We start from the raw sequence: 14537 nt of genomic DNA, 5'->3' as shown, positions 1-14537 counted from the left end.
TATCACGACTACAGATAGTATTCATTGAGTTCCTATCATCAACTGGGCAGTGTTACAAATGTTTGATAAATGATTTAATCATCCATAGAATTATCACTATCGCTATCACTATCCTCATTTTGTAGACAAGGAAACAGGCCTGACAAATCACTTCCTCAAGGTCACAAAGCTAGTAAGTGGAAGGGAGTTTTTGCAACCAGAGTTGGAGTGCTTTACTAATCTGCTGTCCTAAATAAGACCCCACAAATGTTAAGAATCCTTGAATGTGTTCCAGAACCATCTAAACAGACTCCTTCCTCTATCAGTGTTCTCAATCTTTGTGAGATTTCCAACCCTGCTATCCGTATACCATCTTTGCTTTTGCTTCTCTCTTGCACTTTGACACAAGACAGTCTCTCTTGTCCCCATACTGGACTTCCCTTCTATCTTGCATCTCTCCTCCTTGTCTCAGCATGTTTAAGGACACCTGTCAGGGTAACATCCTGCTTTCCATCTCACTTCCAAGGGCTGACATTGTTATACCCCCTACTCAAACCACCTGAGCACTGCAGGCAGAAATTAGACTTACACTTACATGGCAATTAGGGGTGCCTGGGTGGCTCAGTTGGCTAAGCATCTGCCTTCAGCTCAGATCATGATCTCAGGGCCCTGGGATCAAACCATGAGCCAAAGGCAGACACTCAACTACTGAGTCACTCAGGCATCCCCCTATGGAGTTTTCGAGAACCCTGGTATTTTAATGGCTGAATTTTGGGACGTTTTCTCTTTTTACATAAGTCGTAACTACTTGTAGCTGTTGGCATGCAATATCAGTCCATGGATGTCTTACTTTAGCTTCAAAGGATATAACTGACCAAAGTTTATATGAGAAAGAAAGAAAGAGAGGAAGAAAGAAAAGAAGGAAGAAAGTGGGAGGAGGGAGGAAGGAAGGAAAGAAAGGAGAAAGAAAACCTTTGTAATTTCAAAATCCTGCCTTAGTTCACCCACTATGACAAATCATATCCCATGACAAGCAGGAGGGCATTGTTATGAGGACAGGCAGGATGACCAAGCTTGCCAAAGCAACTCTTTTTCTCAGTTTAGCCTTGGAGTTTTATCATTTGTTCTTCATTATGTAGGTTGCAACGTGATGCCCCCCAAATGAACTCTAATAGGTTTCTAGAAGGATCCAGACCTTACTAGATATTGTGTTATAAAGAATACCATTTGAGGGATGCTTGGGTGACTTAGTGGTTGAGCATCTACCTTTGGGTCAGGTTGTGATCCTGGGGTCCTGGAATCGAGTTCTGCATCAGGCTCTCTGCAGGGAGCCTGCTTCTCCCTCTGCCTATGTCTCTGCCCCTCTCTGTATGTCTCATGAATAAATAAAATCTTAAAAAAAAAAAAAGAACATCATTTAAGTTCCGATCTCTTCCTGTTGTGTCTAGCAACACTAGATTTGACAAGTGTTCACACAACACTATATTACTGGCTGCAGAGGAAGGAGGAAGCAGAACCAGCCTCAAAGGCATGTGATCTGTGCAGGTGCACAAGGACTCATGCTCAGAAGGGTCCAGCTTGGTCTCATGCTCTTCTGTCTCTGTCCTTAAATTCTAAATTTTTAAAAAGATTTTATTTATTTATTGATTTGAGAGAGAGAGAAAGAGACAGAGAGAGACAGAGATAGCGAGAGAGAGCACAAGCACAGAGGAGAGGGAGAAACAGACTCTCCACTAAGCAGGGAGCCTGACTCTGGGCTGGATCCCAGGACCCTGAGATCATGACCCAAGCCGAAGGCAGACACTTAACTAACTGAACCACCCAGGTGCCCCTTAATTCTAAATTAAAAAAAAAAAAAAAGTATTTATTCATGAGAGACTGAGACAGAGAGAGAGAGAGAGAGTGAGAGTGAGAGAGACATAGGCAGAGGGAGAAGCAGGCTCCCTGCAGGAGGTCCCTGGGACTTTATCCCAGGACCCCAGAATCACAACCTGAGCCCAAGGCCGATACTCAACTGCTGTGTCACCCAGGCATCCCTAAATTCTAAATTTCTGAACAAGGAGCCCAGCAATTATATTTTTCACTGGGTCCTGCAAACTGTGTAGCTGGTCCTGAGTGCCAGACAAGGCATTTTATTTAGTGTTAGGTGGCTCTGTTTCATAGATAAGAAACAGAACAATGGAGGCACTAGCTGTGCCCAATCCTAGAAAAGGATTCCTCCAGGGTTGACTATAGGTCTCCAGCACAACAGGTGAAAACACCCCTGTTGGCTCCACTGGACCACATTTCATATGCTTGGGGGCTTTCTTACCTTCTAAGTCCACTTTCCCAAGAAAGAAACTAACAGCTTGCTTTCCCAGTAGCCCTTGAAGCTGGGACACAGACACATGACATAAAGCTCACCGGTCAGGTGTACACCTATGAGGCTTCCCTTCAGGGGAGAGGTAAGAAGGAGATGTGGCCAAGGAGTCAGACTGTCCAGGGGGAAGGGTAGTGGCAGTGGGGTCTTAGTGCTGCCATGGCTGCTGCAACCATGCCCAGGGGCAGGCTCAGGATCTCTGCCGGGCAGTCAGATAGTTAATTTGGCCTTGGGGTTTCACAGTCTGGAAGTTTCTTTCCGTGGCTCTCCTGGAGATTCTATGCTTGCTTTCTGCTTAAACTGGCTGGAGTGGATTCTCTTCCACATCTGGACTGATCAACCTTCAATTCTAATTGAAATTCTCCCCAGCCAAAGGCCAAGGGAAGAGGTGACTTGGCTCAGCCATGTGTCCATGTTTTGATAGTTTATCCGGCTTTGCATTGGTGAAGAGAGCATCCCCCATGCAGAAGGGCCGCTTCTGCCCGTGTGCGCAGGGCCGCATGGCCGCTTGCCTGGGCTTGTCCCACTGGTTGTGAGGCCCCTCGCTGTGCACGTTCTTTCTAACCTCTGTACCTACAGCAGTACAGTGCAGAGCATCAGGCGCTGCACAGCCCGCAGATAGCGCTTTGAGTCACCACCTCCACTTTTTGTGTCTACCATTTCCCCCCAGTAAATGATGGTGTCTCATCATCTGGATCTCAGCTCAAGGGTCTCTCTTCCTCCATAAAGCCTTCCCTGATCAACTTCTCAACATAGGTCAGGTTCAGTGTGTGTGTGTTTGTTTTTCTTTCCTTTTTTCACTTTGTAATTATACATTTGTTAAAAACAAGGCCAGGGACCAAAGGTGGCATTAAAAACATAGCCTTTGTGGCACAGCCTGGCCAATCAGAGGAGACACCCAGTGGACTAGGCAGGAAGGCCACTAGCTTTAACACTTGGCCGGCTGTGGGGTGCTTGCCAACAGCAGCTGCGGCAGCGATGCACAGGCTGTATCTTCAGCTCCTGGCCCACTGCTTGGCACGTAATAGATGCTTACTAAATATCCAGTGAATAAGTCCTTTATCCCAGGTCCCCAGAATCACAACCTGAGCCCAAGGCCGATACTCAACTGCTGAGTCCTGAGTGCCAGATAAGAAACAGAACTTCTGTTTGGTGTTGACTCTTCTCTTTAAATGCCAGTTTTGCTCTGGGGCTTTCTTAGACCTAACATGTTGGACCATCTGAGACTTCCTAGCACGGCTCTTACCTAGGATATGGACACCGGCTGGGTTTGCTTCCTGAAGCTAATGTCATACTTTCCACCTTCCGTGCCCGGCAGACACTCAGGCACCTTGGAACAGTAGATTCCTTCCTCCAAGCCAGGACACTCTGGGGCTCCCTGGGGGTACTGCTACACAGGGAGTGGGTGAGGTTGGGAACTGGGTGGCTCCAAATAGTTTAAGTAAATGGACAGTGGGAGAAAGAATGGAGAGGAGTGAAATCTGAGAAGATCTGGCATGTGGTGGGATGTTCATTACTATGGCCACTGGTATGGTTTGTAAGTGTGGTGTCTGTTAGCTTCTTAAAAGAAGCTGTACCCAGCCGGGCACCATCAAACCGCGTAGCTGTCATTACCCAGATGTGCCCTACTCTCCCAGTCCTAGGGGTCTTGAACATGTCTCTCTGTGTTGATTGCCCTTCCTGCTCTGCCGTACTTTGGGAGACCATATTTAAGACCCACCTCAAGGGCAGCCCCGGTGGCGCAGCGGTTTAGTGCTGCCTGCAGCCCGGGTTGGGATCCTGGAGACCCGGGATCGAGTCCCACGTCGGGCTCCCTACATGGAGCCTGCTTCTCCCTCTGCCTGTGTCTCTGCCTCTCTTTCTCTCTAAATAAATAAATAAATCTTTAAAAAAAAAAAAAAAAGACCCACCTCAAGAATCACCTCCTCACTGAATCCTCTGGCATCTTTTCCCATGGAGCCTTGGTTGTTCTTCACTTCTTTATCCCCCAGCCCCCCTGTGAATTCCCCTAACATGGTCCATCTCCACTGTCTTGTCATTGTTTGGGACTGTGGTTTCATTAAAGATCACCCATCTTTGCATCCCTGGCCCAGCCATGCCTGGGACAAAGTGAACACACCACATGGGTCTTCATGAGAGGATGGACATGCTGATGAACTGGGCTTCAGAGAAGAAAATGCAGGGTGGGTGATTATTTAGTTTTCTTTAATTTTCTTTTTTTAAAAGATTTTTTCATGTTTTTATTCATGAGAGACACGGAGAGAGAGAGGCAGAAGGAGAAGCAGGCTCCCTGAAGCGACCTTGATGTGGGACTTGATCCCAGGACTCCAGGATCACAACCTGAGCCGAAGGCAGATGCTCAACTCCTAAGCCACCCAGGCATCCCTAATTTTCTTTTAATGACATTTTTAAAAAGTTATTTATTTTAAGTAAACTCTACACCCAACGTGGGTCTTGAATTCCCAACCCTGAGATCACGAGTTGCATGCTCTACTGACTGAGCCAGCCAGATGCCTTTTATTTTTCTTTCCATGTACGTTTTGTTGAAGGAGGTCAAGGATGGTAAAAGAGATTAAAAGCATCATTAAAAAAATTCAAATATAACACATGATTCTGTATTTATGCTATACGTCAATAAAACATCTGAAATGTACAATATACTACTAGTGTGGGTTAAGGGAACAGGGGGGAAGGTGACAAGTGCCATAAGACCTTGAGTACCTAAAAAAGAAGAGAAAAGGCCCCAACTGACTTCCAGTCCACAGTCTGTCTCAGGGCCAGTGGCTACTCAGGCTAATCCCATGGGAGCTCCAGCCAAGGCGTCTCTGGAACCAGGCTTAAGAACACAGTGTTCACCGCCTTTGGGTTGCCAGGGTTACCAGTCAACTTGCACAACTACTCACAGCACACTGGCCTGTGACTTCTTTAGATGCTGCCAGTGATCTAGTGAGTAAATGGGTTTCTGTGGAAAAAAAAATGCTTGATTAAAAAAAAAAAAAACTTTTCTGAATAAAAATAATAATACCTACTCACTTGGGAACTTTTATTTCATTTTTTAAAAAGATTTTATTTATTTATTTCAGAGAGAGAGGGAGCACAAATGGGGGGAGGGGTGAAGGGAGAAGCAGACCCCCTGCTGAGCAGCGAGCCCACTCAGGGCTCCATCCTAGGGCTGTGGGAACATGACCTGAGCCCAAAGCAGACGCTTAACCGACTGAGCCACTTAGGCACCCCTCACTTGAGAAATCTTAAACAATACCTTCAAATTAGGAAAAGGCATTAGCTACCCTCTGTTACACAACATGCAAAGTAGCAGACTCTTTCTCAATATTCAAACACATATTCATATTTTTAAGCACATGAGGTTTTGTTTGACATCAGGGATGCAATCAATAACAGAATCATTAAATCATAGGTTCTCAACTTTTTCCACATTAAAATGCTGATTTCAAACATAGAGTTGCCTTCTGACCACTCTCCCTGCTTCTGATGCATCCCTCCATCCTAACTTCTATAACATTGCCAGGGCAATCATCTTTTTTTTTTCTTTTTTTCTTTTTTTTTCTTTTTTCTTTTATTTATTTATTCGAGACACACACACACACACACACACACACACACACACACACACAGAGGCAGAGACACAGGCAGAGGGAGAAGCAGGCTCCCTGTGGGGAGCCTGATGCGGGATTGGATCCTAAAACCCCCGGGATCAGGACCTGAGCCAAAGGCTGATGCTCAACCACTGAGCCACCCAGGCATCCCCAGGGTTTCTGTGAAATCACCATAAACTAGGATCTGAACGGCATCAGTTCTAGTTGAGTATCAGTACAAGATAAAGCCCATGTTTTACAATCTAATATTCAAGATCTTTCTACTTGACCCCAAACTGCCTTTCTAGTCTCATGTCTTCAGAGACCCTCTATGCTCTCCAGGTACCTTCTCTCAGCTCCCCGTTCTGAACCAGAGCCTCCGGATCCTGTACCTTTGCTCACCTCCTTCTTGATGTTTGTTTGTTCCAGTTTCAAATGCATTTGTTTTTATGTCTCTCTTGAGGACAGAGTCTTTATCCATTTGTCTTTGTGTTTGTCACAGTGCTTCACCCTGACCAGCCAAGACCCAGTGAGCAGTTCCTATGTGAAGGCATCGATACTGCACTTAAAAGATTATCAGGGTTGAGAAATAGAAAGAAGAATCCCATACTCCTCTTCCTGTGTTTCTCCTGTGTACAACACTTCGCTTCTGGCATTCTAATCACCAAATACGTGTTTGTTTGTTTGTTTTCCCACACCAAGCAGTTTTCTGACTCCAGTTGGGTGACCTACAACTCAACTGAATTCTGACACTATCCACCTGGAGATACATTCATATTCCACAGGTCAAGGGCTCATCCCACAAGGCTATGCCCTAACCCCCTTCACACCAGTCATAAGTCCAGGTTGTCACATGTGCTTTTGGCTAACCAGCTGTAGAGCAGGAGTTCCCATGATTTTCTCCTTGGATTCAATGAATTGGCTAGAGCAGTACACAGAACGCAGAAAATCCATTTAGTTACTAAATCAATGGTTTAATACAAAGGCTAGAACTCAGGAACAGCTAGATGAGACACTTAGGTTGAGGTATAGGGAAGGGGTGAGGAGCTTCCATGCCCTTTCCAAATCTTGTTCTCCCCATATGGTGCCACATGTTCACTTCCCTGGAGGTTCTCCAAACTTCATCCTTTTGGGGTTTTATGGAGGCCTCGTTATGTAGGTATGATTGATTAGATCATTGGCCGTTGGTGATTGATTCAATCTCTAGCCCCTTTCCCCTCCCTGGGTGTCAAGGGATGGGAGTGAAAGTTTCAACCTGCCAAGCACTATTTATTTGGCTTCCCTGGGCAACCATTAGGTGTGGTTCAAAAGTTACCCCATTAACGTAAGAAAAGACAACCTAACCCTTCTCAACATTTAGGAAATTCCAAAGGTTTTAGGAGCTTTTTGCCAGGAATGGGAGGAAGACCAAATATTTCTTACTATAAATCACAATAGCCCGGGGAAGCAAGTGGGGTGGAAGCCCAACATTGTGGCTAAGTGCATGGATTCTGGGGCTTCACAATCTGGCCCAAATCTTGCCTTTATGACTTGCTAGCCACATGGCTCTGGGTAGATCATGTATGTCTCTGAGGTCTCATTGTAAATAAGGATTATAAGGGCTCAGAATAAAATGAGTTCCTGTGCATGAAGAACCCAGGGTAGTGTCAGGCAGGTAAGTGAACACTGTGCCAAGCATTAGTAACTACTATTGTAGTTACTACAGGAGTAATGATAGTGATCCAAATAAACACTATCTAGGAAGACAATACTTTCTAGATCCAGAGATTACTATGCAGTAGTCACTGAGCTAAGTACTTTCATAAATGCTCTTTTTCTTCTATCAAAAAAGCATGACGACCCTTTTCTGATGGTCTTCAAAGACGTGAAGGGAGTGATCGCATCTTGGTTTCCTGATAGGTTACATGTTTGAAATTCACCTTGAACACAATTGTTATGGACTACCTGTGTCTGCCTAAAATTCATATTTTGTTTGGTGGCCCCAGCAAACCAATATTTAATGAATATGTCAAAAGTAGAGTGCAGAAGCAGACATGTGCTAAAGTGAAAACCATCTTTCTTGACTCCTTCTTTCACAAGATAGTGAAAATTGAGGTTTGCAAAGGGAATCAAGTAGATATAAGTGAATAGAGAGTGTCAATTTGAGAAGTATTTGTGACCCTACTCCACATGGGGCAGTTCAAAGCAGAGCTGATCCAGCAACTAGTGCTCATTCTTCTATTTATTTAGTCTTGTCTGTAATTCCCCAGTGCAGAGAGGGCAACTCATAGAAATGCATCTTCATCGAAAACTTTGCAGTTGCTAGAAACTAATTGACAGTCCTGTGAAACACGAAGGCCAGCCTCACACTTCACAGAGGATTTGGCACCAAAGAAAAGGGTATACCGAAAGCCCGTGCTGGCCAGCAGGGCACAGCTATTGTTGAAACTGGGAAACTGCCTTTTGAGACCTGGCGGGGCTTCTGAATATTCACATTAATAACCAGTGAAGCAGGTTGTAGAATCTGAATGTTGCTTATTTCAATACAATCATTCATTGCTTAAAGCCTTATGTTTTTGTAATTTCTTGGTAGAGTCTATCTAAAGATATATCCCTGTAATAAGAGATGTATATCTATTAAATTACTTAGTATTTCAGAAATATCGTCATTTTTTTCTATAAAAGATATGGATTGCAGCAGGTTCTCTAAAGCATATTTATTCATTGCTATGGTATTTTTGTCCTTTGAAAGTCATATTATCATGTAGCTATTAAAGGGTAGCTGTCGAGATTACCCAAACTTTTCACTGAAGTGACTTATTTATTTGAGAAAAATGCATGTTGAAAAGCTGTTTGAAGTATGTGCATTTCTACCTTGTACAGAAGCAGAAGGGGTTTAATTTGGCTTATACCTCCTGCCATGATTTTGTTATAGAAATGTGACGTGATTAACTCTAAGATGATTCTTGTAAAATTTTATTATTTGGTAATAACTAACACATAGTTAAAAACTCTCAGAGGAACATATTAAAGTTGTTTGGAATCTGTGTGAAACAATGATCTGTATAGAATTACAATCAGAATGAAGTTCTTGTTTGTCACTGCTGCTGTTAAAAGAATTTAGGGGACATGGTGCAGGGGTTTGGGGCAGGAGAAAAGAGAGACTCTCCTGACCCTCACCAACTGATGATTAAACTAATAATCACTCCCTATTTTTATGTGTATGATGGAGACCCAGGGTATTTTGTGATTGCATGGTGGACGGCTTCATCTAGTCTAGTATCAGAGAAGAGAGACTTCCCAGATAAGTGATCTATAAATTGAGATGGGAAAGATAAGGGTTATTTAGCTAAATGAGACATAGGAGGGTTGGAAATATTTCCAGGTAGGGAGACCGATACATACAAAGATTTATGTCCTTAATTACTGAGTTTGTCCTAAATGTTTACACTTTGTTTACTTAACAAATTTATATACTCAGTCAGTAGTAACTATCTTGATTAGGAGTCTTAGAGAGGAGGGCACCTCGGTGGCTTAGTGGTTGAGCATCTGCCTTTGGCTTAGGTCATGATCCTGAGGTCCTGGGATGGAGTCCCTACAGGGAGCCTGCTTTTCCCTCTGTCTATGTCTCTGTCTCTGTCTCTCTCTTTTTTTTTTTTTAATATTTTATTTATTTATTCATGAGACAGAGAAAGAGAGAGAGAGAGAGAGAGAGAGAGAGAGAGGCAGAGACAGGCAGAGGGAGAAGCAGGCTCCATGCAAGGAGCCTGGTGTGGGACTCCATCCTGGGATTCCAGGATCAGACCCTGGGCTGAAGGCAGACGCTAAACCTCTGAGTCATCCAGAGATCCCTAAATAAATAAAATCTTTAAAAAAAAAAAAAAAAGGAGTCTGGGAGAGGTAGTGATTGATGTCTCACATCCAAGGACACAAGACTGTTTCGAGTTTGGCTCTGCTGGTCCCCTCTTCTCCAAAGGAGTTGCCAAACAAGGCTGCCTTAGATGAGTAAGCACAAACTGGAAATCAGCTTTCATTATTAACCACTAGATTGTCAGGCTCCCCACTAGGGGCCACCCCTGTCTAAGCTAAGGTGGACAGGCCCCTGAGGATATCACCCTTGTGATGTGGTAACCTTACTCAGGAGTTAATGTGGCCCAAGAATTCCTTGCTCAGAGCACTCATATTAAAGAGTTCTTCACTCCTGGAAGAGGGTGATTGAGGTTGGGAGGTGGGAACAGGAGAGCCTAGGCAAATAAACAGGGAGAAATGTTGGGAAATTCTGTCCATACCCTGGATAGGCTTCATGAAAAATCATGGTGAGAAGTTCTGGGAAGCTCTCAAGCTTCACAAGGGCTTACAATGTAGTGTGTGTGTTGGGGTTGGAGGGCAGCCATAATCAACGGCATTACTGAAAGTATGTGTCAATGTTCCACAGCAGGGGCCAAATTTGGACCATCACTTGCTTTTTTTCTTTTTTTCATCATCACTTGCTTTTGTACAAAAGTGCCACAAGGGGTTTTTGCATTTTTAAATAGTTGAATAAAAATTAAAGAAGAACAATATTTCATGACTTGTGGAAATTACATGAAGTTCAAGTTTCAATGTCCATAAATAAAACTTTTTGGGAACCTAGCCACGCTCATATCTGTGGCTGCTTTCAAGCTGCAGTGGCAGAGGTGAGCAGTTGTGACAGAGACTGTGTGGCCCTCAAAGCTGGAAGTATTATTATTAGTCCCTTTACAGAAAATGTTTCCTGACTGATGGTCTGAAAGTCTGGGAAAGTCAGTGGGCCCCAACCCAGCTGCTACACTGGGTAAATCATGAACAATCTGGTTGGTGCATGATGGCTCTACTCTCTACTTTGTTTGCTGATGCACTGTACAAATAAATAATATTTCATTTTCTCTTAACATCCTCAGCTCTGTGGTCACACCTGTGACAAGCCTGTGACAAGCTGTGAGAAATAGTTTCTTAGTGTGGGAGGAGGAGGGTTTCCCCCCCAGGCTTTTGCTGAGCTGTTTTTTATTGAGAACTTGAAAAATCAAGGAATTCTTTTTATTACTTGAGCCAGATTTAGGTTGTTGACTGACTTTAAGTTGTTGAATCTCCTCAAAAGTAGACCCTGTGATAGAACAAATCCAGGTGATTCCAGGAAATACTGGTAAGGGAGTAGAAGTAGACCATAGGGGCAGGAAACAAATCCAGGGTTACAAAGTGAAGGCAACTGGAGTTTGTTGCTGCAGACAGCATAAAACATACTTTGGAGTTGTTGCACCTGAGGCAGGAGGAGGTTAAGACATTTATCTACTTATCAGTCATTGGTTGAGAAGGGCTCCCAAGGGACATCTGGCCTGCACTATGGTTGCAACTGGCTGCTGTTGCAGAGATGGATCAGGGGTATTATCAAACCATTAAAAGGTCATTGCATACCCTTACATTTAAAACCAAATTCGGACTTACACAGAATTGACTAGTACAAAGAGTTAATTTTTTTTTAGAACGTTATTCTGCAAGTTATCAGTTCTAGGTGTACTATAATTTACATTATGGAATAATTTATCATATTTAGTTCAATGCTGTCAAGGCCTATAAAATACATATCACAACTCTAGTAATAGTTGTGTCAGCAGAAAAGTCTCAAAACTTAAAATTATCAAAGCTTATTTGTGATACTGAATTTGGTAAGAGTGACTCGACAAGCTTCAATTATATAGATTGAAAATGAAGTTGTTAAAAAGTATGAACTTTGATGACCTGATAAGTAAATTTATAGAGAGGTTGAGCCACAAGTGTGCTTTGGGTGTTGTGGTTGTGCCAGCTTAGACTGTATTCATCAGTCATCAGGAGATCTGAATGTTTCCATTCCTCTGATGTGCAGTAACTGAGATAAATGTCCACCCGGCCCTTTGAGAAAGGGTCAGGGAAATCATGATTTTATATGCTTGCTGTGGCATTACAGGTACTTCCTCCCTCTAGAATGATTGGATGTGGGTCTGAGATTCCAGATATAGGTTTGGGAACCAGGTGGTGGATTGTGATCTCCCACAGCAGTAGCTGATTGCTTTGGATCACTTACTCTTGATCATTTTTGATGGTAAAGGTAAAACACATCTTCACTCACTACCTGTCTTTCTTGCTGTAGGGAACTAGAAGGATCTATTAGCCTCTGTCTCAGATTCCTGCCTGCCTGGCTCCCATTTGCCATGTTGACTTAATTGCCATTATGGCAATCACGTATGCCCTGCCTATGCTAATTAAGTGCTTTTTCCCAGGCTCCACTACTTCTTGGCACTAGGAAGCCCTGTCTCAAAACTACATCCCCACCACCATCCGTGGCCTTTAGCATACAACTACTTCTGAGCTTATCCATGAGGCCAGTATCCTCATCACTAGAACATTCTTTACTGCTTCAATCAATCATAATAGTAATATTCTTTTTTTTTTTAGTCATATTCTTTTGAGCATGCCTTTAACCTCATACAATCCACCCTCTCCCTCCTTTTACTGCTTCTCAAAGTAAAGTAGCAAATACATTTTATTTACTTCAAGGCATCTTTTTTTGTGGTTTCAATGAACCATTTCAACAGTGTTATTAAGACTGGCTCTAGGTCTTTGCTGGGATCTTAAATTTGAGCGGCGGGACAGTGCCCCCTTAAAATAGATTCTTTCTTATCCAGCCTTCCGTGTTCCATACCACCATCTCCAGTCAAGCCTTGTGCTCAGGCATGTTTTCCCAGTTGTTGGCATACATATTAGGTAGATCCTGTAATTTTCCTGGTTAATAATTCCTTTTCTAAATGAAAGAAAATATTTTCCCCAAGTACATACTTGAACCTAGTTATCAATCTAGAAGTAACTAAAAAATGTAGATCCTTAAGAGGACAAGCATCATCTTGCAATGTAAGGCCTGAGCTGGGCTCCAGGCAAAGGGAGTTGCTATCTTCCAGCAAAGCAGAATCATAGGAATATGGGGGGGGGGGGGAGGAGAGGGAGGCATCTGGGGGTTCAAGGTTTTCAATCCCATGTACAGAATGTCCCCATCCCAAGTCTCAGGGTCCTACACCTTCCCTCTCAGGGAAGGGTATCTACCAAGCTGTGAATTAGGGCTTCTTGTTGTTCTGCTCCGCTAACAGTGAGCATGTTCACTCATGTGATGTTCAGCACAGTTTATCCTGGGCTGCCCTCCTGTAGGAGGTAAGGGTCTCCTCAAATGCACCGAAGAGGTCTTCTGACTTCACATTGTGCCCCGAGTCAATAGCTGGCTGACTCGATTCTGTCATTTTCTCCCCTTTCCACTACTTTGATGGTAGTGGAAAGCAACAACTAACCACATTCCTTATAATTGCCATTTGGTTTCCATCTCTCAGTTGCTTAGATGGCATGTAAGTCAATGCATCCTTCTCTCGCAGTACATCACAGTTAACCCTCAGTGAGAGTCTTAGTGATATAATGCCACGGTGTGCCGGAGGAGAGGCAATTGAGACCAGAGAGGGAAGACGCCAGTGATGGGTAGATTGTTAGGCAAAATGTCACTGAGGGTATCTAGCTCTTAATCCTACAGGGAGATTGGGGTTGACAGGGTGGACTATTTCTGAGTTATCCTAGTGGAGGTACATGTGAGTTAAGGTCTTTCTCCTTTGTTACTGTCAGTCATTGGTTGAGGGCTGCTCTCAGGAAGGGTGTTAATTCCTGGACATGTTCAGGCTGCCCAGTGTGTGGGCAGAGCAGGTTTTGGAAGTCAGAGAGAAGCTCTCGGGCAAAGAGTTACAGGTGCCTCTCTTTGGAAGTTAGATAGGTATGCCTAGACATGGTTATTGCCAAGGGGATAAGCATGAAGCATCAGCATTTTCTGCTATGGTGAGATTTTTTTTGTCACTTGATTTAAAGCTTCCCAGTTGTCAGTTTGGGTGTTATTCAGGTTTTTTTTTTTTTTTTTAAACTTTATTCAGGGCTTCTTTCTGGGATCATTTCAATTTTGCCCCTACCTCAAAATACTTTCTTATTACATTTATTGCCTAAATTCATGACAGACTTCCTACTCTATCACTAGCCTGGTCACTTCCTTATTTTCTCAAAGCAAAGAATACCTTTGGTAATACTATCTTCAATTAGAACTAAAGAACTTCCTCGTTTAACATTATAACAAACCCTAAATGCAGCAGATGTGGCATGCAGTAGCAAATGATAGTAAAGAATATGTAACTATCCATTTCTACCTCTTCAGCTGGAAGACATTTTTAATATATGTCTCTGCTCAGAACTAGAGATATGTTCATTAATTATTTGTTAAAGAGAACAAAATAAATAAGGTACAGATCTTAACTTCAAGGAACTGCTATCCAGAGCTGTGCTGTCCCATATGGTAGCCACTAGCCATTTGTGACTACCGAGCATTCAATATATGTCTAGCCCAAGTGCAGTGTGCTTTAGGTGTAATATAAACACCATATTTCAAAGACTTAGTACAAAAGAAAGAAGAACATAAAATATAACATTCAAATTTTTATATTGACTATATGTTGAAGTGACAATGTTTTGGATAGGTTGAGTTGAAAAAAATGTTTTATTAAAACTAGTTGCATTTAAAAAATATGGATACTAGAAAACTTAAAATTACATCCATGGCT

The 14537-nt window shown here is 43.0% G+C and overlaps 1 protein-coding gene across 1 annotated transcript in view; it reads left to right on the top strand.

The window, feature by feature from the left end:
- BST1 (bone marrow stromal cell antigen 1) overlaps positions 1 to 6672 on the top strand; it is a 46060-nt gene extending 39388 nt beyond the window's left edge. The window contains exon 10 of the mRNA XM_041752099.1: positions 6434 to 6672. Coding sequence (XP_041608033.1) covers positions 6434 to 6446 — 13 coding nt within the window. The 3' untranslated portion in view covers positions 6447 to 6672. The remainder of the gene's footprint in view (positions 1 to 6433) is intronic.
- The last annotated feature ends 7865 nt before the right edge of the window (positions 6673 to 14537 follow it).

This window comes from Vulpes lagopus, chromosome 4 (assembly GCF_018345385.1).
Source record: "Vulpes lagopus strain Blue_001 chromosome 4, ASM1834538v1, whole genome shotgun sequence".
NCBI lineage: Eukaryota > Metazoa > Chordata > Mammalia > Carnivora > Canidae > Vulpes > Vulpes lagopus.
The sequence above is the reverse complement of the archived record's forward strand: the minus strand, read 5'-3'. Positions and strand labels throughout refer to the sequence as shown.